This window comes from Aquarana catesbeiana, linkage group LG04, assembly GCF_042186555.1.
Source record: "Aquarana catesbeiana isolate 2022-GZ linkage group LG04, ASM4218655v1, whole genome shotgun sequence".
In the NCBI taxonomy this organism is placed as follows: domain Eukaryota; kingdom Metazoa; phylum Chordata; class Amphibia; order Anura; family Ranidae; genus Aquarana; species Aquarana catesbeiana.
The window spans coordinates 537480018-537506685 of NC_133327.1; the positions used below are offsets into that span (position 1 = coordinate 537480018).

A 26668-nucleotide genomic window follows, 5' to 3' on the forward strand; every position below is an offset into this window, starting at 1 on the left:
TATTGGACATTGTGTTGTTACAATTAATTTACTGCAAAACTCTACTAAGCTTTATTTGAATTAAAATCTGAAAAAATCATGAGACCATTTAAAAAGGATTTAAGGTGGTTGTAAACCATTACATATACCCAGTGGAGTGACTGGGCTAAGGTGATATACATAGATGAAACAACCTGAGCAGGGCAATTTTCAGGCGTTTTTATTTGAGAGTTTTGCAAGAATATTACAAGCAATTTCGAAGCGAATGACAAGCATTTTGCATGTGTATTCAAACTTCAGGTAATTTAATTTTAGCCAACAGAAAGCACTAGATGGAGGAGAATAGGGAGAGCTGCTGTTTTGCCAGGAAGCATGCAACAAAATGCTATAAAACCTCATGTTGAGCGTTTTTCAGGTGTTCCCAATGAAGTCTATGGGCCAATCTGCCCCAAACTGCCAAAAAGAAGCTCATGTACTTTTTTTGAGCGAGAGGCGTTTTGCTACATGCGACAAAATGATCAGATGTGAACAGGGGCTATTGAAATGAATGGGATTTTGTTTGTTGAGCGAATTAGAGCTACAAGCCTTAAGCAGAAAATTGCTCGTGGTGTGAACGCAGGCCAAAGTGTTGTGCATATTTAGCTTAATTTTTTTCATCGTTTTTCTTATTTTAAAGTAGATACAGGGTAAGCAGCAAAAATAAATAAAGTGGCTCTAAGGCCAGAAGGTTTTTTTAACCTAGAATTTTTTTTCTAGCTTTGGATAAAGTGGAGAAGCATTAAAACACCTGCCAATTTTTATTGAGGTCTGTGCTCCGGACAGGGAGATTCCCCGATTCCCCCTGTGTGTCCTATTTACACTTACCATCGAAAATGAAAGTAAAAGAAAATTCCAGTGTGGAAGGGGAGGAGGGGAGGGGAAATCTTCCAATGTGGAAGGGGTTCTGGTGACCCTTGGTGACACTCCGGGATTCCCTAACTTTTGATGGATTTCCTCTCACTTCCTGTTTTGGCTGTAGGACAGGAAGTGAAGGGAACTTTGGGGAGGGACACAGATGGTTATCCAAAATAAAAAAAGAAGAAGTGAGGAGCACTGACAGGTCCTTCAGAAGAGGAGGTAAGGGGCCGTTCTGCGCAGTCGGGCGACGTAGCGCATTGGCAGAATACTGGAGCCACAGCCCCACTGGAAATATGGCTGTAAGTGGATACTTTAACCACTTTAATACCAGGCACTTATACACCTTCCTGCCCAAGCCAATTTTCACCTTTCAGCCCTGTCGCAATTTGAATGACAATTGTGCGGTCATGCTACACTACCCAAACAAATTTTTTATCATTTTGTTCCCACAAATAGAGCTTTCTTTTGGTGGTATTTGATCACCTCTGCGATTTTTATTTTTTGCTTAACAAATAAAAAAAGACCGAAAATTTTGAAAAAAAAATGTTTTTGTTTCTGTTAAATTTTTTTGTAAATAAGTACATTTTCTTCTTCAATGACGGGCACTGATATGACTGCACTGACGGGCACTGATATGGCTGCACTGACGGGCACTGATATGGCTGCACTGACGGGCACTGATATGGCTGCACTGACGGGCACTGATATGGCTGCACTGACGGGCACTGATATGGCGGCACTGACGGGCACTGATATGGCGGCACTGACTGGCACTGATATGGCGGCACTGACGGGCACTGATATGGCGGCACTGACGGGCACTGATGAGGTGGCACCGATGAGGTGGCACCGATATGCGGCACTGATGGGCACTCATGGGTACTTATGGGTGGCACTGATGGGTACTTATGGGTGGCACTGATAGGTGGCACGACACTGATGGGTGGCATTGCTGGGCATCACTGAATTTTTTTGTTTTCATAATGCTGCCAGTCAGTGCCCATTTGTGGGCACTGATTGGGCATATGTTGGCACATGTGGATGGCCATGGGGGATGTACCAGGCCATCCACATATTATGTGCTTGAGTGGTAGTCTGAAGGCGGGGAGTGGTTAATTAGTTTATGTGGTTTTTGAGTGCTACACTATGGAAAGTTGTTTGCTTTAACAGAGGGGAACGGAAAAGAAAGGTGGTTTTTCTATACAGCTCACATAAAGTATGTAGAAAAATTCTGAGAGGGGAAAGAAGGAGGATGATATTGATCAAGCCAGTCTATTAACCTGGAATATACCCTAGCTGGGGAAGGTGAGATTGGACCCGTACAGGGCTAACATTAAGGTGAGCGCAGGGGTGAATAGGTGTCAGGGATTGATGCACATGCATATATTCTTCTAACCCATGTATTATTATTATTATTATTATTCAGGATTTATATAGTGCCAACAGCAGCGCTTTACAACATGGGGCAGACAGTACACTTACAATACAAATCAATACAGGAGGGATCAGAGGGCCCTGCTCGTTAGAGCTTACAATCTAGAAGGGAAGGGTCAAGTGGAAACAAAAAGGTAATAACTGTGGGGGATGAGCTGATGGAAAAAATGAAAATACAGTTGTTAGGTGTGGGTAGGATAGGCTTCTCTGAAGAGAAGGGTTTTTAGGGATTGTCTGAAAGCTAATAAAGTAGGAGATAAGTGGACAGATTGGGGTAGGGCATTCCATAGGATTGGAGAGGCTTTGGAAAAGGCCTGGAGGCGAGCATGGGAGGAGGTGACAAGGGAGCTAGAGAGCAGGAGGTCTTGAGAGGAACGAAGAGATCGAGTAGGTTGGTATTTAGAGACTAAGCTAGTGATGTAGCTGGGGGCGAAATTGTGGATGGCTTTGTACGTAGTGGTTAGAATTTTGAATTTAATTCTTTGGCCGAGTGGAAGCCAGTGGAGGGATTGACAGAGAGGAGTGGCAGACACAGAGCGATTGGTAAGGTGGATGAGTCTGGCAGCGGCATTCATAATGGATTGAAGAGGTGATAGACTATGTAGAGGTAAGCCAATGAGAAGGGAGTTGCAGTAGTCGAAGCGAGAGATGACTAGCGAGTGAATTAGAGCTTTGTGGTGTCATTGGTTAGAAAGGGGTGTATTTTGGAGATGCTGCGGAGGTTGAGGCGGCAGGATTTGGACAGTGATTGGAAGTGTTGCTTGAAGGAGAGTTCAGAGTCTAGGACTACACCTAGAACCTTGGCATGTGGGGATGAGCTTATAGTTATGCCATTGATTTTGACAGAGAGATCAGGGGAAGAGGCATATGGGGGAGGAAAAATTATAAGTTCGGTTTTGGCTAGATTGAGTTTAAGGAAGTGGTGTGACATCCAGACTGATATATCTGAGAGTAAATTACTGATACGTGAGGAGACAGAGGGAGTGAGCTGAGGGGTAGAGAAATAGATTTGGGTGTCGTCAGCGTAGAGGTGGTATTGGGAGGCTATCAGTTGACCCAGGGAGGCGGTGTAGATTGAAAATAGTAAAGGTCCAAGAACAGAACCCTGAGGGACCCCAAGAGAGAAAGGAAGAGGAGAGGAGGAAGTAGAGTTATAAAAAAAGGCTAAAGGTGCGGTTGGATAAGTAGGAAGAGAACCAGCGAAGTGTACTGTCATGGAGACCAAAGGCGTGTAGTTTTTTGAGGAGGAGGGGGTGGTCAACCGTATCAAAGGCAGCAGAGAGGTCCAGGAGTAGGAGTACAGAATAGTGTCGATTGGTTTTGGCCGTTAGTAGATCGTTTGTTAGTTTTAGGAGAGCAGTTTCTGTGGAGTGTTGAGGACGAAATCCAGACTGAAGGGGATCAAGAAGGCCATTATCAGCGAGGTGGATGCTCAGTCGGTTGTAGACCAGACGTTCGAGGAGTTTGGATAAGAAGGGGAGCAAGGAGATGGGGCGAAGGTTGTTAAGATTGGATGGGTCCAGTGAGGGCTTTTTAAGTATGGGTCTGACAAGTGCATGTTTTAGAGCGTTAGGGAAGATGCCAGAAGAGAGGTAGAGATTGAAGATGTGGGTTAGAGAGTGTAGTATAGGGCCAGAGGGTGAACGTGGCATTTGTGAGGGAACAGGATCCAGAGGGCAGGTGGTAAGGTGGACCTTAGCAAGTAGTTTAGCAACTTCGTCTGTAGTGGTGGGGTTGAAAGAGGGAAATAATGACTGTGCCTGTGGGCGTGAAGTGTAATGCGTGGAGGGTGACGGCACAGTAGAGATCTCAGCGCGAATAGTATCAATCTTCTGTTTGAAGTGATTGGCGATCTCCTGTGCAGTGAGTGAGTTGGCGGGTGGAGGCGGTGGAGGACGAAGTAGAGAGTTGAAGGTGGAGAAGAGTTGACGGGGACAGGATGATAAGTTGCTAATGAAAGTGGTAAAATAGGTCTGCTTGGCAGAGAGGAGGCTGGAATTGTATTTTTGGAGGGCAGATTTATATTGGTTGAAATCTCTCTGGGACTTAGTCTTATGCCACAGGCGCTCAAGAGCACGACTACGTTTTTTCAGACTTCTAGTATCATCTGTTTGCCAAGGTTGAAGGGGTCTGGGCTTGATTCTGTGTGTAGTGAGGGGGGCAAGTGAGTTCAGTCAGGCTAGAAGTGAAGCGTTGTACACAGAAGTGGCTAGGTTGGTGCAGGATAGGGGTGAGATTTTATCGTAGAGGTTGTTGATAGCAGAGTAGAGAAGAGAAGGGTTGAGATGTCGCAGGTTTCTGCGGGTAACTTTAAGGTGGTTGGAGGGAGAGGAGGTGAAGGAAAGGGAGAGAGTGAAACTAATAAGGTGGTGATCAGAGAGAGGCAATGGATAGTTAGAGAGGTTGCATTGAGTGCAAAGGTGAGAGAATACGAGGTTAAGGATATTGCCTTCTGAGTGAGTTGGACCATGTATCCACTGCTTCAGGTCAAAGGAGGATGTTAGGCTAAGAAGTTTGAAAGTGGAAGGAGTGTTAGTATTAATAGGGATGTTGAAGTTCCCGAGAATGATAGTGGGGATTTCAGAAGAAAGAAAGTAGGGTAGCCAGGCAGAGAAGTCTTCAAGAAAGGTTGATACTGGTCAAGGGGGCCTGTAGATCACAGCTATCCTTAGAGAAATTGGAGTGAAAAGACGAATACAGTGTGCTTCGAAAGAGGAGAGTGACAGAGAGGGAGGTGGCTGAAGTACCTGAAAGGTGCTATGTGGGGTTAGAAGGATTGCGACACCTCCTCCCTTACGTCCGCTGGATCTGGGGGAGTGAGTCCAGAAAAGACCACCATGGGATAGGGCAGCAGAAGATGCAGTGTCGGATTTGTGGAGCCAAGGGAGATAATAAAGCATTGTAATGTGGACAGGTCTACAGACAGTTAAGTAAAAATAACATACCAGCATTATTAAAGACACATAAGAAAAAAGATAGCAGTGTTTCAGTTTTTGGCTGGAGTTGCAGCAGTAGGAGCATACCAGAGTTAAGAGACATAGGAGACAGTTTTCACTAATGCGATTCTGGCTGGAGTTGCAGCAGTAGGAGCATACCAGAGTTAGGAGACATAGGAGACAGTTTTCACTAATGCGATTCTGGCTGGAGTTGCAGCAGGGTGTAGGGTAGGGTGTAGGGCATGTAGGGTGAAGGTTGCAGAAAACACATTTAAGGAGTATCGTGTTTAAAGATATCTCATCACGGACTTTAAATCCTTAAAGATTTTGATTGATTCCACGCACTTAAGAGCTTCCTCTGCTCTATGGGCAGTCAGGGGTAAATGTACTCCGCCTTTACGTTTACACATGACTGGCCTCCGATCCGATTAGCCTAGATGGAAGGGGGCGGATCCCCTTCCATTTTTTTAGTAAACCTGATCAGATTGGAGGTAGGAGGGTGGAAATGGACACAAGTCCATTTACACCTGCTGGTCTTTAGGGGTGAATGGACCATCCTATCAGATCCCCCTGAAAAACTGTCAGGCAGACCTGATTGGACCCTTTGTGAGAAAGAGACTCATAAGTGATACTAAACAAAGTTTAATTGTCTTCATCTCTTCTATTTATATATAAAGATCATACCACTGCATTTAAAAACCTTCTCTACTCTATCCAAAACTTTACAAAAAAATGAAAACATAAAAAGGTTTTGCCTTTAGTTACATTTTAAGGCAAAAGCAATATTAAATACAATTTAAATTCCCATTGGCCTCCCAGACCCTTAAAACACAGATGTCAAAGCAAAACAAAATGCCTAACCTTTACATCTTAGCCACATGCAGAGCGATGAGCAGGCCCATAAGATTGCTTTGAAAGAAGATATTCACCCGAGGGCAGTGCTACCTCCTATACAATGATAAAGATTGAGCTGATAGGTAATAAAATGCAAGGTGATCAAAACACAACCATGTCTGTCTTTATATATCACTGCCATGCCCTTGTGCATTGACTTGTGTGAAGTGATGGATGGCAATGGCTCTGCATCGCAAGTGTCAGGAGCTGAACAGACAGTGTTTATGTGGTTACTACTGTTCATAAATCCAACCCAGACAGTTTACTCAGACATGAAGTAGCCTGTGCGGGTTGCGGGAGGTGGATCCTGGAGCAAATAGTCTCAAACAGCTTTAGTTCTAAAAAAGAATTCTGGAATACTTAGGAGCTTAATTCATCAATCTACAATATTATGTTATACTAAAAGTGGCATACAGATTATCATCACGTGATAACATTGTTTAGTTGATCAAAAAGGAAAAGATTTCAGGAATTATTATCTGGAATTTTTACAGTTTGATTTTAACGGAAATGTCTATTGTGAGAGGCACAGAGCCTGCCTTTGCTTACTTCTCCTTCTAGAAATGCTAATTATCTGGCAGATATGCCGAGCATGTGTGCAAAAAATGGCTTTACCCTGATGCTTCTGATCTGCATATTCTACAAAAAAAAAAAAAACAGCCAGTCAACTGGCCTTGGTTGCCAGTGGCCGCCCTCACATTCCTTTTGTGATATAGGCATTTCATAAAGCTTATTAAAGCAAAATATGGGTATTTGGAAAATTTTACTTTTCACAAAGGAAAATAGCTAGTAACACACAATTAATCTGTGCTCCGGTTATTATGGTAGACTGGCTACTACTGGTTTAAAGCAGCCTTTTCCTTTGCCAAAGTTTAAAGAAACTGCCACTACATTGAAACTATTCCACTTATTAAAAAAACTTCACCAGGGCATAATCAAAAACTCTGCTCAAATCTGTCTCCATAGAGCCAGATATTCTCCCACTGAGAGCCGCTATCACAGCCCACATGTCAAAGTAGGTATGATTTCCTGCCAACCAGGGAGAGCTGGTAAGGATACCCAAGGCATCACAAAAAATGTCAGCTTCTTTGGGTATCTGTAATTTTTGCAGGCAATTCGGCATCTTGGGAGGCCTTATCTTTAGGTTATGTCTGCTGAATATAGTGCTGTGAAGAACAGTTCATTGCTAGAAGAGGGCAAAGGGCCATTCGTGCCTCAAGGGTCTCTCAAGCAAAATCTGGGTAAATTTTAATTTTGCCATCAAAACCGGTGTGGGATGATTCAGGTATGTTGACTTGGATTTCATCTTTATCCATTAAATAGTACAATCTGCTGATTACATCTCACAGGGTCTGTCAAAGATAAGTAGAGCAATAGCAGCCAAGGCGATATTATTACCTAATCACCCTGTTTACAAGCCTTTGTCAGCCATTATGGCCCTTGGCACAACAAAACAAAGTAGCATAGGAGAGACATTAGAACAATCTTAGCCCTATTACTATGGGGAAGCCCCTACTGACAAAATGTCTGATTATTTTGCTCAGTACTATATGGGGTTGATGGTTATGCTTGGATGTACATGTTGTAATGTTTGGGGAACCAGCTAGATCGCAGGACACAGGCTTTTCACTCAAAAGGAGATTTATTGAACTTAAATAGCTTTACAGCAGCAAAACAAAAGAAAAAAAGGTTTCAGTCTCACCGACTTGCAAAGTCCAGAACTGCTATTGCAGTTAAACAATCCTTAGTTTCTGTTGCAGGTAGATTCCTCTAGCAGGAGGCTTTCAGGCAGGACACTGCTATTCACTGTTGCTGCACACCAAAACACCATCCACCATCCACATTCTCCTCTACACTCCTCCACCCTCTCTCTAACTTCCTGTCTTGTTTTAAACCCACTTCCTCTTACAGGTGAGTTAACCCTTTTTTGTTCCCTTAAAGGGACCACAGTCCAAACAGGGGGGAAACATAGCGTCCTTCCAGGACCCAGCCACGGCGTCCTGTACAATGTCTAATCTTTATAGATACTTGCTATACAGGTTGAACTGTTGAGATAATGTTATAATCTTTTCTGACTATCTTGATGTCCCAGATTTATCCTCCAATTCCATGTGGGAAGTGCAGTGTCCATGGCCCTGTTTAAACCTCCAGTCTTGTCAAAGCCAGTCACCATAGAAAGTGATGCACCCTTCTATCCATGGTGTACTGCTGTATGGTCCATAGGAGGCACTCTTTGCATCCACTACTTTCTGGTTGATTCAGTTACAGTCTTACAACTTTAAGCAATGTTCTGTTTATCACCCTCTTCATATTCACCCTCTTATCTTTCTCTACCTCCCTTTAAACCCCCTTTCCCCCCTCCAAAGGCTACTTAGTAAAATAATTTACATGTGGCTTTTAATGAGCTGCTGCTCCTGTGTATTTCTAGAAAGAAAAGCTTAAATACTCTTATCAAAAAACACCAATTTCTAAAAGAACTCTCTCAAAAAGTGATATTGTGTTTATACAAGAAACCCATCTTTCACCAACCACTCTGGTCAAACTGTCCTCTAACTGTTACCCACAAGGGTACTATAGCATGTCCCCTTCTAGTAGATCTCAAAGTCTTACTATTGGATAACAAGGAGCATCATTTTTCAAACATTAGATTTTATAACTGATTGATAGGAGATACTTGATACTCAAAAACTAAAATATGAGACTTTACCTTCACATTGGCAAATGTCTACAGCTCCATCCAAGCACAAATACCCTTTCTTAAACAACATAACTTTAAGACAATCTTATTTTAAGACAGGTATCCCAATTACAGCAAATGATCTTAATCTCACTTTTAAGTCCTCCCTGTGTTCCTCCTAAGGTAACTGCCCAATAGTGCCCAGACACATTAGTTCCTAAAAAAATAAAATAAAAATATGACACAAGATGCAATTAATTGGCACATGGCAAATCTTACACTCCGCTGAGGGCTATACTGTATTCTGCCACACACATAAATCATACTCTAGGATTGATCAGATATCCCTAGATCACTTCCACCTGATTCTTAAATAAATTCTACAAACCACCATCTCTAATCATGCCCCATGATACCCTCATTAAGCCAGGCAAAAACATAATAACCTATAAGGGAAATTCTTACCAAATTAAAATTTCCTTAAATCCCCAAAGCACACCTAAATGCTCAAGAAGGACCAATCACTGAAGAGGAAATACAAACAGTGATCTCCAGCAGGGCCCCTGGTAAAAGCATGGGACCAGACAGATTAATATTACAGTATTATAAGATCTAGCAATACGTTCTAACCCCTAATTTATGCACATATACAAACTCCTTATCTAAAGACAACTCCCCCAAGAACCAAAACCTTTCATGCCAGCATACACAACCCTTCCCGAACCTGCCAAAGATCCCTCAGGCTTTGGGTGCTATAGAGCAATTTCACTACTTAATGTGGACATTAAATTATATGCAACAGTCTTGCCAGTAGAATCCAATCCCTATTACCATACTTAATTGCACTTGACTAAACGGGATCTGTCCCCGATAGAGAGGTCAGGGATAATATCCGAGAGCCATTTTGCTTATTCACTATGCCTATGTACACAAAGCCCCACTCTATTGCTATCATCCCACCCTAAAAAATTTTTTTTAATATGGTGGACTGGGACTCCTGGGCACCCTCACAAAAACTGACATAGGCTCCAGAATGAAGACATGGATAGGCTTATTATACACCAACCTAAAGGCCCAGGTAAAAGGTAAATGGGCTATTATACCTCACTTAACTTGTACAATGGCACCCGGTAGTGACGCCCTCTGTCACCGCTCTTGTGGTCAAACATTTACTGATCTCTATAACCGTGATGTGAGGGGTATTGGCATAAATAGCTAGGGACACAAAAAAGCTGCATTAGCCAGTGATATTCTCTGCCCAATACAGAAACCGCCAATCAAAATCCCAGTTTTAATCAAGGAGCTGGAAACATTTGGTAAGATCTCCACCTCTAAAACTAGCAAATTGGATCACATTAGCAATGGAAGCCTCCTCAATGAGCACAAAAATTATGGAGGCCAATTTCAAGCTTTTAGCCAGATGGTACTATACACCAGCCCTCAAATGTTTCACTTGCCTACCCGCATTTTGCAAGTGGAAAATGATTGCTGGCGAGTGTGGGACTGCCTCGGAGGGGGGGTGGGGGGGGCGAGCACTGCCAGCAGGCAGGATTGATTTTGAGCTGTTCTCCCTGCGATCAACGAAAGGAAGGGAGAGGGGAGGAAAAGGCAAACCAGCCGGCCAGGTTATCATAGAGCAGGGACATGCCCTCTGTAATAGCTTTTATTTGAATTTCCGGGTGTTCCCGAAGCTCGTCGTCACATAGTGCCGCCTCCTGGCCTGGCGTCTTTGATGGACAGAACACCTGTCCAATGCGGAACGTGTGGCATGATCAAAAGCGCCAAGCCAGGAGGCAGGACTATGTGACGGGAGCTCTGAGAACACCAGGCAATTCAAATGAAAGCTATTCAAGCAGGAAAGATCCGCTCTGATGATCCGGTCAGCTTGCCTATTCCTCTGCACAGGTGAGGCACTGGTTATGCTGCATTGATGTGCACTGGTTATGCTGCATTGATGGGCACAGGTCACGCTGCATTGATGGGAACTGGCCACGCTGCATTGATGGGAACTGGTCACGCTGCATTGATGGGCACTGGTTACGCTGCATTGATGGGCACAGATCACGCTGCATTGATGGGCACAAATCACGCTGCATTGATGGGCACAAATCACGCTGCATTGATGGGCACAAATCACGTTGCATTGATGGGCACAAATCACGCTGCATTGATGGGCACAAATCACGCTGCATTGATGGGCACAAATCACGCTGCATTGATGGGCACAAATCACGCTGCATTGATGGGCACAAATCACGCTGCATTGATGGGCACAAATCACGCTGCATTGATGGGCACAAATCACGCTGCATTAATGGGCACTGGTTACACTGCATTAATGGGCACTGGTTACGCTGCATTAATGGGCACTGGTTACGCTGCATTAATGGGCACTGGTTACGCTGCATTAATGGGCACTGGTTACGCTGCCTTCATGGGCACTGGATATGCTGCCTTGATGGACAGTGGTTATGCTGCAATCGTGGGCATAGGTCAAGCTGCATTGATGGGCACTGGTGAGGCTGCAATGATGGGCACTGGTCACTCTGCATTGATGGGCACAGGTCAGGCTGCAATGATGGGCACTGGTGAGGCACTGGTGAGGCTGCGCTGATGAGGCTGCACTGATAAAGTTGTTGGTAATATTTATTTTTGTAACTTAATTCTGCATAAACCATTTAAGTGTCATTTCATGAGATGATTTATGAGGGCATATTTAGGGGCAGGGCGTGGTAGGGGTTGGGTGGGGCAACTGGTGGCGAGTAACCCTTAAAGCCTGGCTAGTAGCTCAGGACTTGAAATTTTGAGCCCTGCTATACATCAATAAATCTAAAACTTTACTCAATATATCCAAACTTTTTCTCACCTATGGTGGTACTGCCCCCTGATCCAATGGTTCCACACAAGAGTTGCAATCTACATCTCTATCATAATAATAATAGGAACACCACTGCCACTAAATCTGTGGACCTACTTATTTCACTGCCAGTCAGTACAAACAAACCGTGACTCTACATTTAGTGTCACTTAACCAACATCATAAAAAAAAAAAGGGAGAAGGGAGAAGGAAGGAGGAGAAGGAAGAAAGAAAAAAGGAGAAAGAAAGAAGAAAAAAGAATAAATGCTGTATTATATGCTGTTCATACTCACTCAGTCACTACAAGATTCGTTCTCTGTATTCTGCAAAAAAACTGGTTGATCCTGCTGCTCTCTATCGCCACCTTATGTCCATGTCCCCAATGCAGTTAGGGATTTTTCAGAGCAGTGTTGGCAACTCTGCACATACTCAGCTTTCTGTGTATTTCTATGCTGAGCATTTCCCCTAGAGGTCGACCGATATGGGTTTTTCTCTGGCCGATACTGATATTTAGAAATCGGGCTGGCCGATGGCCGTTACATGATGTCGATATTTTAAGCTGATTTTTCTTTTTTTGGAAGGTGGCACTGGTTGCCACTGGCGACTGGCAGGTGGCACTGATTGGCAGGTGGCACTGACTGGCACTGGTAGGTGGCACTGGTTGGCACTGACAGGTGGCACTTGGCACTGACAGGTGGCACTGGTTGGAGCTGGCAAGTTTCACACGGAGCTAATTTGTCAGTTTCAGTTACACTATATGTAACTGAATGCAGAGACCAGCTGTCAGAATTCAGTGTGATGTCGGGGGTCGGCGGGGCCCTGCAGCTATCAAACACCGGCAAATGATTGGGCTGCTTAAGAAAGTGGGTGGGGCCACATACACATAGTAGCCCTCCCAGATCCCATCCCATTGGCTGGTGTTTGATATCTGGGTCCCCCCCCCCACCTTGGGTCCCGCCCACCCCCGACATCACAATGAATTCTGACAGCTCCACTCTCTGCATTCAGTTGAAAATCAGTTTCACACACTGAGCACAGAGCCGCCCAGTGTGTGAAACTGTCAGTGGAGTGTAGGGAAGGGAGGTAATTGGCCGATTTTTGCACAAAAATCAGCCGATGCCGAGTTCTTAAAAAAGGACAAATATTGGCCAGCCGATATATCGGTCAACCTCTAATTTCCACCCCATCACATCTGAGCAGCCCATGCGACTATAGAGTTACCCATGTGGGCGTATACACAGTGGTAAATGACAGCCCACTCTCTTCCTCCTCTATGCCCACTAAAAGGTAAACATAACGGGGGTGGAATATTCCAGGTAGACTGATGGTGGATTCACCTCCTTGTTATTCTAAGACACAGGCTAGAGAGGTGTGACACAGCCTGTGGGCTGGCATAAATCTGCCCACACCATGTTATTGCATTAAAATAATATAGATTTGATTTCAAATATCTAATTGTATGGAAATTTTAAAAAGTGATATTTATTTTTGCTCTGTATTCCAAAGCCTGTTATTTTTTAACATGTGACTAGCAGCAGAGAACTAGAAGCTCCTCCTGCTTATGTTTCAATGCAAACAGGCTGGGAAAGATCTGGATCATGTGACAGCTGTATATCGATTAGGAAAAAAAGTACTTAGTTTTTTTTTAATTAAAATAATAACAGTGCCATTATTCACATGCAGAAAGAGAGGGGGAAATGTAAATTAAACAGTGTGTTTATTATCACTTTAATTAATACTACAAAGCTGTTACTACCCATATACAGTAACACTCCTACTGTTCCATTGATTAAAAAGACTGGTTCCATAAAACAGAGTATATAAGACTAATGGAAGAGATTACCCATACCCTTAGAGACACTTTCACCAAATTTTTAAAAACCTAAAAACGCGTGAACCAATTTTAACTCTTCGTCGAAATTTATGGAGGTCCTGTCAAAAACGGACTCCTCACCTGACCAACCAAAATACTCATCCTGCTCTTATTAATCTTCTTACCTAACCATCGCGGAGAGCTAATCATAACGGTATGAACTCATACTTCTTTGAAAAAAAATAAAAAACAAACAATGGCTAACTACAAGGAGAATAGACCTAATGAATAATAGTGTGTAATCTCAACAGTGATCAAAGGGAAGACTATGAGATACAAATATATTGATAGATAGGTTTGCACAAAAGGGATACAAACATTCCTATTTACAGAAAATCCAGGAGGGGGTTGGCTTAATGGATAGAGGAGAATTACTCACCCCAAAACAAAGAAAGAAAGCAGAATTTGACAAAGCCTTCTATACAGAATATAATAGACATCACAGACAAATAGAGAAAGTTGTAAGAACACACCGGCCCATTTTACTGGGGGACCCTATACTTGCCAAAACACAACCCAAACGACCCAAATGTATCTACAGACGACCAACCATATTAAAAAAGGACAAAATTGGGAAGAGCATCCCTGACCTACCTAAAAAAAATGGTGACCTTTTTGGATCAGTTTGGGGTTTTTTTTAGGTGTGGCAAATGCCTAAATATGTAAGAGAGGAAAAAGAAAGACCGTGCATTTTTAATCTAGGGCCATAGAACAAGTGTATGAAATATCCAGGTTCATCACATGCGGAACTACACATGTAGCATACCTTTTGGAATGTGAATGTGGATTGCAGTATGTGGGTAGAACCACTAGGGAATTACAAGAACATGTCAATGATATAAAAAAAAAAAAAAAAAAAAAAAAAAAAAAAAAAAGATTCCGCAAGCACAGCCTGTCCAATCACTTTAGGAGATTTCACAATAGAGATCCTTCAAAATTATTTTTTGTGGAACAGACAGAGTAGAAAGACTTTTGACGGATACAAATATGAAAAAAAGCCATTTCACAGAATGAGACGAAATGGATATACCAATTAAATTTGAAGACACCCACAGGGTTAAATGTAAATTTAGACATGAAGTGTTTTATCACCAGTTATTGATAATCTAATGTATATGTTAACATCATATTTATTTATTTTAATGTTGCATTTTATATTTGTGAATCTTATTTGTGGATTTTATATTATATGTAATGATTTATTGATTAATATATTTGTATATGCAGTCTATGTATTATGTACAATGATGAATTATGCTCATTTTATACATTATTGTAATTTATGGTAGGTGCTTGGTGGACATTGTTAAGCTACAGTATATATAAGAAAGGTTTTGTTAATACAGGACCCATAACATAATATACTAAGTAAAAATACTAATATGACGGCCAAATATTTTCATGTTGTATATAAGAAGGGTGTAGTGTAAATGGGACCCTTATATAAAACATGCATAGTACACTAAGCAAGTACAAATATGATGGCCGGGTAACTTCCTATGTTAACAGGAAGATAGTAAAGATGCAAAAAGAGTACAAATATGATGGCCGGGTAACTTCCTGTGCAAACAGGAAGTTAACCAAGACACGAAAGGAGTACAAATATGGTGGACGCAACACGTACGGCAGAAGTAGGAAATAGAAAATCATACATAGTAGTTAGTGAGAGGAGTAGGAGGTTTGGGTGTAGTGGGTGGGACTTAATATATAAAAAGGCAGCCAGTCACGAGCGCCCCCAGCTTCTGAAGATGCTCAGTGGGAGGGGCAAAATGTGGCAAGCGGGGACTAGCTACTTGAGAAACAGTGATGGCTGATAACATGCCAAGGTGGCGATATTATACCTTTTTACCGACTTTATACCGATTTTATATATTTCTTTGATGCAAGTGCATTTGTTTGTGATTTTATAATAAACCTTAGCAACATTACACTATATATCTCTCTCTTCATTGGTATATTACAGTGTGACCACACTGAAGACATTACACTTTGCTACAATCAAAAGTAGTGAGTGCACAGCTTCTATAACAGTGTAAATTCTCTGTCGCCTCAAAATAACTCAACACAAAGCCATTAATGTATAAACCGCTGGCAACAAAAAATGAGTACACCTCTAAGTGAAAATGTCCAAATTGGGCCCAAAGTGTCAATATTTTGTGTGGCCACCATTATTTTCCAGCACTGCCTTAACCCTCTTGGGCATGGAGCTTCACAGGTTGCCACTGGAGTCCTCTTCCCCTCCTCCATGACGAAATCACAGAGCTGGTGGATGTTAGAGACCTTGCGCTCCTCCACCTTCAGTTTGAGGATGCCCCACCAAATAAGTTTATCTTGGTCTCATCAGACCACAGGACACAGTTCCTGTAATCCATGTCCTTAGTCTGCTTGTCTTCTGTAAACTGTTTGTGGGCTTTCTTGTGCATCATCTTTAGAAGAGGCTTCCTTCTGGGATGACAGCCATGCAGACCAATTTATTGCAGTGTGCAGGGTATGGTCTGAGTACTGACAGGCTGACCCCCCCACCCCTTCAACCTCTGCAGCAATGCTGGCAGCACTCATACGTCTATTTCCTAAAGACAACCTCTGGATATGATGCTGAGCATAAGCTGTCAACTTCTGGTCGGCCATGGCAAGGCCTGTTCTGAGTGGAACCTGTCCTGTTAAAACGCTGCATGGTCTTGGCCACCGTTCTGCTGCTCAGTTTCAGGGTCTTGGCAATCTTCTTATAGCCTAGGCCATCTTTATGTAGAGCAACAATTCTTTTTTCAGATCCTCAGAGTTCTTTGCCATGAGATGACATTTTGAACTTCTAGTGACCAGTATGAGAGAGTGAGAGCGATGACACCAAACACACCTGCTCCCCATTCACACCTGAGACCTTGTAACACTAACAAGTCACATGACACCGGGGAGGGAAAATGGCTAATTGGGTCCAATTTGGACATTTTCCACTTAAGGGTGTACTCACTTTTGTTGCCAGAGGTTTACACAATAATGACTTTGTGTTGAGTTATTTTGAGGGGACTGTTATACAAGCTGTACACTCACTACTTTACATTGTAGCAAAGTGTCATTTCTACTGTGTTGTCACATGAAAAGATATAATAAAATATTTACAAAAATGTGAAGGGTGTGCTCACTTTTGTGAGATACTGTAGCAGTCTTGTGACTTCTATCAGTGTCTGGTTGAAGCTTATAGGAGGAGGAGTTTTCATTCATCCCATTCATACATCCATACCATTACAATGGAAATCTGATTGCCGGAGGAACAGGAAGGAAATATCCAAGCCATAGATGTAAGATACAAATCCTGAGGCTTTTGAAAGCTTACTGTTGGAAGGAGATATCCAAGTCATTGATGTGGGATAAAGACCTTGCGGTTTTAAAGCTTACTGTTGGTAAGTGGGGACCCAGGAGGGGAGCACAGAGGGGCATTGGAATCCTCAATAGCAGGAACGGAACGCGTTTTGGCACTTTATTTGCACGGATGGGCTTTATTTATCTATTATTGCACTATTATGAATGATATGCTTGCACTGGCACTTTAATTCATGTATAATTTATTGTATATTTGATGTATAGGAGCAGCGCTAAGCAAAAATTTTTGTGTTATCAATTAGGGGTTTCATACCTTACACGATAGCGGCAGCTCCACAACTTTATTCAATTTATCTATTACCAATTGTTATTGTTTATTACTCATTGTATTCATATGACACCATAGTGTGGGCTTTCACACCATTTTAATCTCAACAGTGTCCATAATCCCCCTCCCCTCATCCCCCAGCATTCTCCTCTCCCTCTGCTAAATGCATTAAATTCTCTGAACCTACCTTCTAATCCCCCCCAATTCTTTTCTATTTCTCTATATAAAAATGGCAACACATTACATTACATACTTGTAAAACTAATGTGCAGAACTTGTAACTAACAGATACATACTGTAGCTTTACTAAGTTATGAATATGTAACAAAACATTTTCTTGTATCTGTTACTGACCCTGCAACTACCCTAAAATATTTTAATAAAAAGTGATTGCATTAAAAATATATATATTAAAAAAGTTCCATGTTTGTTCTTTTCATCCACGTATTTCCAATGATGTACTGAACAAGTATTTTCATTGCCAATTTAATTAAAGCATAAAAGAGTTTTTCTCAACTGTCTGAACAAACATTTTACACGTTGCTCAGCCAAGGTACAATTGGTTTTCTTTTTAGATCACCACCATTAATGCTACTTTGGAGAATAAGGTCAACAAAATTATCTGTAATGTAAAAACTAATGGTGGCACAATGTTAATACAGACGGTGAGTGTTAAAATGTGCTGTCAGTGACGGATAAAGCAAGCACTTCTTCTTTGCTTTTGAAGTACTGCTGAGAGGAGCTCGTTTCAACAAATCATCCAACAAAGCCTTTCAACAATACTCAAACAGGAATCAAACAAGCCGAGAGGTGTTATTAAATAATGAAGCAGCAAGGCCACATTAACTGTTGCTTGTACCAGTGCTGCTTACAAACAGGATGCAGTCTGGAGTGTGTCTTCCAAACTAGGTCATGGTGGGTGAAGTGCAAGCAAAAGAATAATTCATGTCCCCTCTAAAAAGTCAATAGGCAATTTCACTGAGGCATTTTAAAGACCAAGTGTCAATAATCTGAAACCAATTAAATCACAGCTTTCTCAAAAAAGGTCAGTGAGATCATTTCTAACTGGGTGTTTTATGTAACTGTACCTATTGGTTTTATTGTCCACTTTATGACTAGGCACTGAATATGAAAATCGTTTTCTAATTTGTCCTTAGTTATGATACCAAACGGATACATACAGTATATTGCCTTTTTTCGATTTTTTTAAATTGGACAAGCAAGGTTTTGTATCGGCGGTATTTCTTTTCAAGAATGATTTTGTTTCGTATGTATTTTACTGGCAAAGAGGAGTAAAAAATATAGAAAAATATTTTTTGTTTATAGTATGTACCGCAAATTGTGTAAATTGTCAGGGCTGGTTCACACCAGAACACGATGCAGGAAAGGCATGTTCCTTTAGTACCGCGTTAAAAATGCACTGCCTTTGCAACCTGTTATAGGTGCCAATACAATGTTAAATAGCACCCCAAATGTAGATTGAAAATGCAATTCCTTTGAGGGCACCAGATTACATGGTACCATATTTGGCGCAGCCTGTTTTTCAAATGTAGTGCATGCATTACTTTTTGTGCATTCCGGTGCAATTTGCATGCAGACCGTGATCCTGTGTAATTTTGGTGTGAATTGGCCCTCCAGTGCTAAATAGTAAATAATCCGCAATAAATACATTTTATTTTACATATATATTTAATAAATAATATGGTTTTGACGTGATAGTTATTTAAGAAAAAAAACACCTTAGATGCAAAGATCGTGGTGCTACTAGTGCAACTATTTCAACAGTAAAATTATTTTGCTTGTAAAGTTATTTACAAATATAAAAGTATTTTATGTCTTGGTCTGCTCCTTCTCACATGGAATACCACACATGCACTATTTCCTCTTAACTATTATTATACGTTGAAGACTGGTGATAAAAGGAAGACAACAACAGTAGTCTCCAAACTGTGGCCTTTTGGGTACTATTATTCCCACTGACACTGACAATTGGGCTCAATTACTTCTCTTATTACCAAAGATGGGGCACCATTTAATACCACTAATGCCAGGACAATTTCTACTCCCACCGGCCACAGTCTGGCCCCCCTAAAGCCTGAAGGACATTATAGTAGCCCTTTGTTTAAAAAGTTTGAAGATACAGTATTCCAAAATATTCAGTTTTTTTAATAAGCTAGTTTTATTTCACAGTGTTTACAATTTCCTTTAGTGGCAGACAATTTTTTTTTTTATTTCCAATATTAAATCACATTCTCTCACTATAAGTACATTTATAACCTTTTTATATTTTTTTTAGATTACGCATGTACATGGGGCAGCCAAAATGGTTGCATAGCAGGTGATTGAGGCCTATATACGTTCTACTTTCTGTTAATCATCTTATTCCGCTAATAAGGTTAGTATAAAGTGGGGTACACACTATGAGAAAATAAAAAAATCCCATACGAGGCACGAGTGTTCAATATTGGTATAGTGTGTACACAACGTTCGACATTCGATTCACACTTTCCAAATGGAAATTTCCAAAGGGACAAACTCCAAAATGTTTCTCGTACGTGAACAGAACTAATGATTTTCGTTTAATGTACTGTATACAGTTTTTGTACAAAAAAAAAAAAAAAATGGATACGAAAGAATGCGTGATCAGAAACCATAAACAAAAAAAGCCTGTGTCGTACGAGAATTTTCACACAATTAGTATTAACCTCAAACATCAAGGAAAACCAGACGATCACTTGTCTGATTTTCTTATAGTGTGTACTGGGCTTAATATAACAGACTCATTGCAGTGTCTAATGATGTCAACTCTCCTAAAGCACCTGGAAGCCCGGGACAACATCTTGTCTAAACTGTAAGTCAAATGATACACCTAAATGATACAGCTCAAAGCAGTATTGTCTAGCAAAGCAGTATTGTCTATTTATGATGGAAAAAGTTTTGATTTTTTTTTTTTTTTTTAAGCAAAAAATTAAGTTATTTGGTAATACTGCCATGTGCCCTTTCGATTTATATGATCTGTGATTTGTATTGATAGATCCACCTAAATAGATTGGCTAAACTGTCGCCAATGAGCCACTGCTTAATTTACATATTTTAAAAAACAGTGTATTAAAAGAATCCATACGTGGTATCGAAAATATTTCACCATTAGCAATCATTATGTTCCCAGTGCTCCTCGTGTGTAACGCTTGCATGTTCGGGAGATATGCATGCCTGTTATTGTTCCAGTTTTCCCGTGCCCAGGATCAGCACAGCTACAAGGATCCTGCTATGCACTGGTCCGACATATCGTCTTAAAGCAGGAGTCTGGTGACCAATCTTTTTTTTTTTTAGGTCATTGAGACACTTTGCTAACCCCAAAATAATACTCACAGTTTGGGTGTAATATTTCTGGCTCTGTCTGTTTTCGTACTGAAGAGTAACTTAAAAAATGTGACGCTGGCTGTTTCCATCTTGCTTGTGGGCATGTGAAGCTCACAAGCATTGATTTCCTGGATGCGGTGAATGCTGTTCATTCACAGCTTGTTCACAAGCATGATCATTGTTCCCGCACTGAATCTTGGGAAGCCTGACACTAAGCTCCCAGGAGACAGTGCGGTGCCGGGGAAAGGCAATAAACACGCCTACTCCCATGGGGGGAGAGCCACTAAGTGCCACAATAAAGTACAATATAAAGGTAATTACAGCGATAAAAAAAAATTTCATGCGGCATTTGAACATCTATGCAATTAACTGAAGGGGGTAAGATTAAGTTAAAAATTTGAGTGGAACCCCGCTTTAAAGTCAGAGCTAAAGCCTTGCAATCAGCAATGCTCACACTCCCTGCTGATTGCATGGGTTTAATGATGGCTTAACAGGGGCGTGTTGCGCAGTTGCAGAGACACCACCGCTTATGCAAAGTATAGTGGCTCCTTTTTTTGCAGCATGCTTGCTGGCAGGGAATAGACTGTTTTGCTCTGGCTTTTTTTTTTTTTTACAAAAAAACAAAGACTTTTCAAAACTTTTTACAAGCTAGTTTATTTAGCGGATTTAAAACAAAGCTTCAAATGGTCGTCATATTCTTGTAATAGAAATCAGCTCCCAGAACAGAATGCTTTCTTTGTTTTTAGTGGGGTTTTTTTTATCACAAGCATATACTATTTCATTAATTTCATAGTATGTTCATCAAACAAATAAGAGCTGAAATGAAATGCTATAAAAAATATATTTAGTGGGGTGTAAGGCTCGATTCACACCTATGCATGTTGCTTTTGAGTGTTTTTGGAGTTTTTTTTGTCATGCTTGCCACGTTTTTGAGCAGCGTTTTTGTAGCGTTTTTGCCGCGTTTTGCGTTTTTTTTTTTTTTTTTTACAGTTTTAAAAAAAAAAAAAAAAAAAAAGCCAAAAACGCTGCAAAAACGCTGTAAAAATGCTGCAAAAACGGTGCACATGCGTTTTTGATGCTGGTCCATTGAATTGTATTACATGCAAAACGCTGCATTTTGCATGAAAAAAAGTCCCTTACCCTTTCCAAAAATGCAGAGGTACAAAAAGGCATTGATGTGAACATGTTCCATAGGAACCCATGTTAAAAAATTCCCATGCATTTCTGCAAAATGCAAAATGCATCAAAAAACGCGCTAGTGTGAATGGAGCCTAATTGTGTTTTATGATTAGAACGTTGTAAAGTGCTGCGCAAACTGTTGGCGCTATATAAAACCTGTATAATAATAATAATAATAATTAGAAGAAGCAACTAAAAAAAAAAAAAAAAAAAAAAAAAAAAAAAACACACACACACCACTTTAAAACTTACCGTTTCTAACTGATCCATGAGTTTTGAAAGGAATTTCCTGCACTCTGGACTCTTGCTATCAATCTTCATTCCAGTTTGCATAGCATACAAGCGACCTACAAATATAAAAGAGAAGGCTAGTTGTTAAAAATCACATGAAAATCTGTTAAAATGCAGTGATTAAATGCAAAATGTAATTTTATAACTAAGGAAGCAAACATTATTTGTAAGAACATTTTGAAATAAGCAGCTATTGTAGCTGCAGATGATAGAATGATACAGTAAAAAAGCATAGTAAGGATTCTAGTCCATTATTTCTTGCATTAACAAACTGACTAGAGCCTAGGCAGCCATACATCATTACATTTCCTCTGCCATGCTTGAAAAAAAAAGGCATCCATTTTTTTTTTCTGTCCATGATAAACTTCTCAGACCTTCCAGCAGCCAATATCTGTTATCCTTCACCCGTTTTAACCTTTTCTTTTTACTTACCAGTTTCAGATATGCATTTTGATTAAAACTCTGCCTCAAACACTACTGGTATTAGGCAAAGTCCGAGGTAATAAAACACTTCACCTCTCACGCATGTGTAACCCGTATAGCCAAAAGCTTACTATCTTACAAAAAAATTATTTTATTTGCCTTTTTATAGACAATCCACTTTGACCAAGCAAACTATTTTTTCTATAGTCTCTCCCGCTTTAAATAACACTAAAAAACGAACAAAAAAAAAGTTAATTTACAAAATATGTTAAAATCAAGGTTAAAAAAAAAAAACTGAAAAAACAGTTAAGGGAAGAAGGGAAAGAAGGATTTAAGCGTTTAACCCCCCCCCCCCAAAAAAAAAATGTAGATTCTGGTGCCTTAAAACAGATTACACAGCACTTTCTGTATGCCCTCTCTAAATAGGCCACAATAACCAGGGTAGCTCTGCCCTGATCACCGTGGTCAAAGTGCGTCCCTCCGTCATACGCCGTCCCCTCTGCTCTCCTCTCTACCCCCTCCTTCCTCTGTGTCTGTCTCCTGCCCAGCCCCCCCCCCCCCCGCTGCTATTGCTTGTAAATTATAATCATAACATTTTCACTGCCACCCCCTCTATTAGAGGCTGGCATAGCACACTGTGTCTTTAGTTACAAAACGAGCAGTGTAAATACCCAATTTGAGCTGTCTTCAGGCCGGTCACATGACTCATGGCGGCTTTACAACTCCGAGACAGGGCTTCTAAGGAGGAGACGAGCGGTCACGTGATCGCCCTGGCTGACATCAGAGGGAGATCACGGCCCCTCTGTCAGATACCATCCATCAGAGCTGGAAATCGGCCGTAAGTCAAGTTACCGGCCTGAAGACAGCTCAAATTAGGTATTTACAACACTCGTTTTGTAAAAACTAGTGACACAGTGTGCTATGCCAGCCTCTAATAGAGGGACTGGCATAGTTTTATATATATATGGGTTAACAAACCCTTTAAATAAGGGCCGATTACAGTTAATGTTTTAATTCGGTACAAATTTCATCAAAGAAAAATCCTTAGGGCTCATTCACTATAGTGCGTTGCAATAAAGCTTATTATGTTGTGCAATAGCATACATTGTTTTAAGGCAGCCTATTCATTTTGAGTGGGTTGCTGAAGGACCAAAGCTAACAGAAAAAAAACGCACTTTTTTTTTTTTTTTTTTTTTTTTTTAATAATGCACCACATCATAACGTACACTAATTTTGTTAACATGTGTTCCAGTGTGTTGCAGCTCAGATGCATTCAAAATGAATGGCATCGCAATGTAAACCATGTGCATTATTGTATTTAGCGGTACCATGCGCATTGTCAAAATGCATAGATGTGAAGCCAGCCTTAATGGAAACACCACTTATAATACAAATTATAAGAAAAATTTGATTGAAAAGAAAATCATCTTATCACATAAACTGTTCCATGAACGGATCTGTTATTTACATAATTAATGGCTTTTTGTAATAAAGCATAATGTACAAATGTAGCACAGGCATCTATGATTATATCTGATCACCTGCTTTCAGATTCTCATATATATGCTCCTATTCAGCCAAATGTATAGGCAGAGAAGGTCAATGAATGGGAAGCAACTGTCAGGAAGTGCTCCGGAAACTAACAACATAAATAAGTCAAACGTGATGACAGTTTTCACGTTCTGCAGTGGTCACAAACAGCTCAGCAACTGCAGGAAAACAGTCACTTTCCCTTAAAGATTTAACACCTTCAATGTCTCCGCACCCCTCATTAAAAAAGTCAACAGCTATAAACAGAAAGTCCTTTAACATTCATTCTGACTTTCAGCATGTGTGAAATATTAGTAACGGTAGCTTGATATATTTTGAAAACCACAAACATTGCACCAGTAGAATGGTGAGGAGCATCGCTAGACCCATAAATATACCTCCAAACCCCTTTATAGTGCCCTGCATCCAGGACATGGCCAACGTTTTAACAAACTTGTCAACTTTACATCCTCTCTCAACAATTCTTCAGTACCTTTCTATTGGACTTATGGTAGGGCAAGTACATGGATTAATAATTTATCTGGTTCAAAACTGGATAGGGATGACCCAAGATGTCAGGGGTGGAGAGAATAGGCATACCCAGGAGGCCCACACCAGTGGCATTATGCTTATAGAAGACTTTTTTCATAATGATAGGCTATGCTGGAATGGCTGTTGTGTCATGTGCTTCCATTTCTTTAAATGATACACAGAGCACACAGTTAGGGCATTGACCATAGCACATAGGACTGTCCCCTGACCGCTGTACCCACTCTGCCTGATGCAATCAAGAAGACCCGCTGTGTTTTTCAGAAATTTAGACCATAGTTTCTAGGTGTTTTTGTATCTTTTATTACATTTTTGCAGCATTGTTTTAAAGGGGATGCACAAAAATAGCCCTGGTGATCCTATATGGACCTTTGGATTACTCCATGAGGTCACCCAGTGCAGTGGTTCTTAACCCCCTGTCCTCAACAGGCCATGTTTGCAGGTTTGCCTTTATCTTGCTTTAAATCAGAGTGAATGGTTTAGTATTTTGAACAGCTATTTTATCTCAGAGAAATTCCCAAAACATGGCCTGTTGGGGGTACTTAAGGACAGGGTTGAGAACCACTGGCCCAGTGGGCAGTTAACATTTTAAAGAAAAAATAAAAAGCTCTTTGATCGGACTTCCCCAGCCCGCACCTTCCTGTTATGTTCATTATGCTGTACCCCTGCGTGGGTGAAAGTTTGTCAAGATGTTATGCCATTTTTTTTACAATAAAAAATATTGTACCAGAAAAGGGATACACAAAAATAAAATAAAATTTGCCATTTTTTGTACCCATTTTTAACTGTTGTTGTTAAAGGGACAACTTGCAGGAAAAATTAGCAAGGAGCTATATGCTGCTTAGGTTCCCAGATTGAAGAAACTAATGTGCTTATCATAATGTTAATGAAAACCTGGCTCTGTTTTACCACGCTCATATGTTCGTAATGACTTACCAACCCAGGTTTGACCACATCTATTGAGCCATGCCCACTTAGGTTAAGCCATGCCTTCCATTCATGCTCTGGATAGATGCACCTCAAACCATCCCCCCCCCCCCCCCCCAAGAAGCAGAAGTGACCACTGGGTGCTTGAACTAGCTGCAGAGCCAACAGATCCAACTATACAACAGTCATTGAGTGCATGTGCACAATATCTTTGTTACATGCTTTTAAGCCCTGACAAAAGGGGTTCAATTACAGCCCTCAAAACGCACTGGCTTTGCAAACAATCAATCAGTGGAATAAAGTTGAGTTACAGAGGCGGTCTTGCACTCTCTCCAACAAGCATGGTGATACCTCACATGTGTGGTTTGAACTTCTGCACGCGAGCACTGCGAAATAGGGTGCTTACATTTATTTATTTTTTATTTTACTTTTTATTTTTACACTTTGTTTAAAAAAAAATAACATTTTGGATCACTTTTATTCCTATTACAAGAGATGTAAACATAGAAAAAAAGCATGACAGGGCCTCTTTAATGTGAGATTTGTGGTCAAAAAGACCTCAGATCTTATATTTACACTTACATTTTCTTTATTGAACAAAATTAATGCCCCCTTTAAGGCCATTGGGCGGAAGTGATGGTGTTGCGCCTCATTTCGATATTTACTTATCTCCAAGACATCTCAAGGTGACCTTGGAAGCCCTTTGTGGGTACAAAAACAAGCTGCCTGGCCAATATTCAGACTCTCCATATTCACTACTGACATACCATTTGATGAAAACAAAAATCTAAAACATACAAAGAATCTGGTGGGTTCAAGCGCCTCTTATCCACTTTCCCAGGGGAGTAATAAGGGTAAGGGCTGGGTTGGGGTGTTATTGTTTCATATGGTCAGTGACATGGGAGTTGCTGCATAGCGTGATGGAGGGATGTGCTTGGTTAGTTCAGTGTACTACAATAGTCCTTTAATGAATGGTAATGACTTAAAGTGTATTCATGAGCAGTTAGAAGATTAAGCTATCCAGTATAAGCAATCATTTGTAGTTAAAAGCAAAGCAGTTTAACAAAAAACTAATAAGATCATGTACTTTAAAGTGTGCTGTAGTTGAACACTAAAATCAACTTGAACACTGACTTAGGGAGCCATTAGTGGGCAGGAAATACCTCCTAATAAAATTGGATTAGCAGTTAAGCTGGTCATACATGGATCAAAA

At 40.8% G+C, this 26668-nt stretch overlaps 1 protein-coding gene across 1 annotated transcript in view; it reads right to left on the reverse strand.

Annotated features, from left to right (window-relative positions):
• Positions 1-26668, reverse strand: part of VTA1 (vesicle trafficking 1) — a 362316-nt gene that overhangs the window by 248168 nt on the left and 87480 nt on the right. The window contains exon 2 of the mRNA XM_073627853.1: positions 21988-22082. Coding sequence (XP_073483954.1) covers positions 21988-22082 — 95 coding nt within the window. The remainder of the gene's footprint in view (positions 1-21987; positions 22083-26668) is intronic.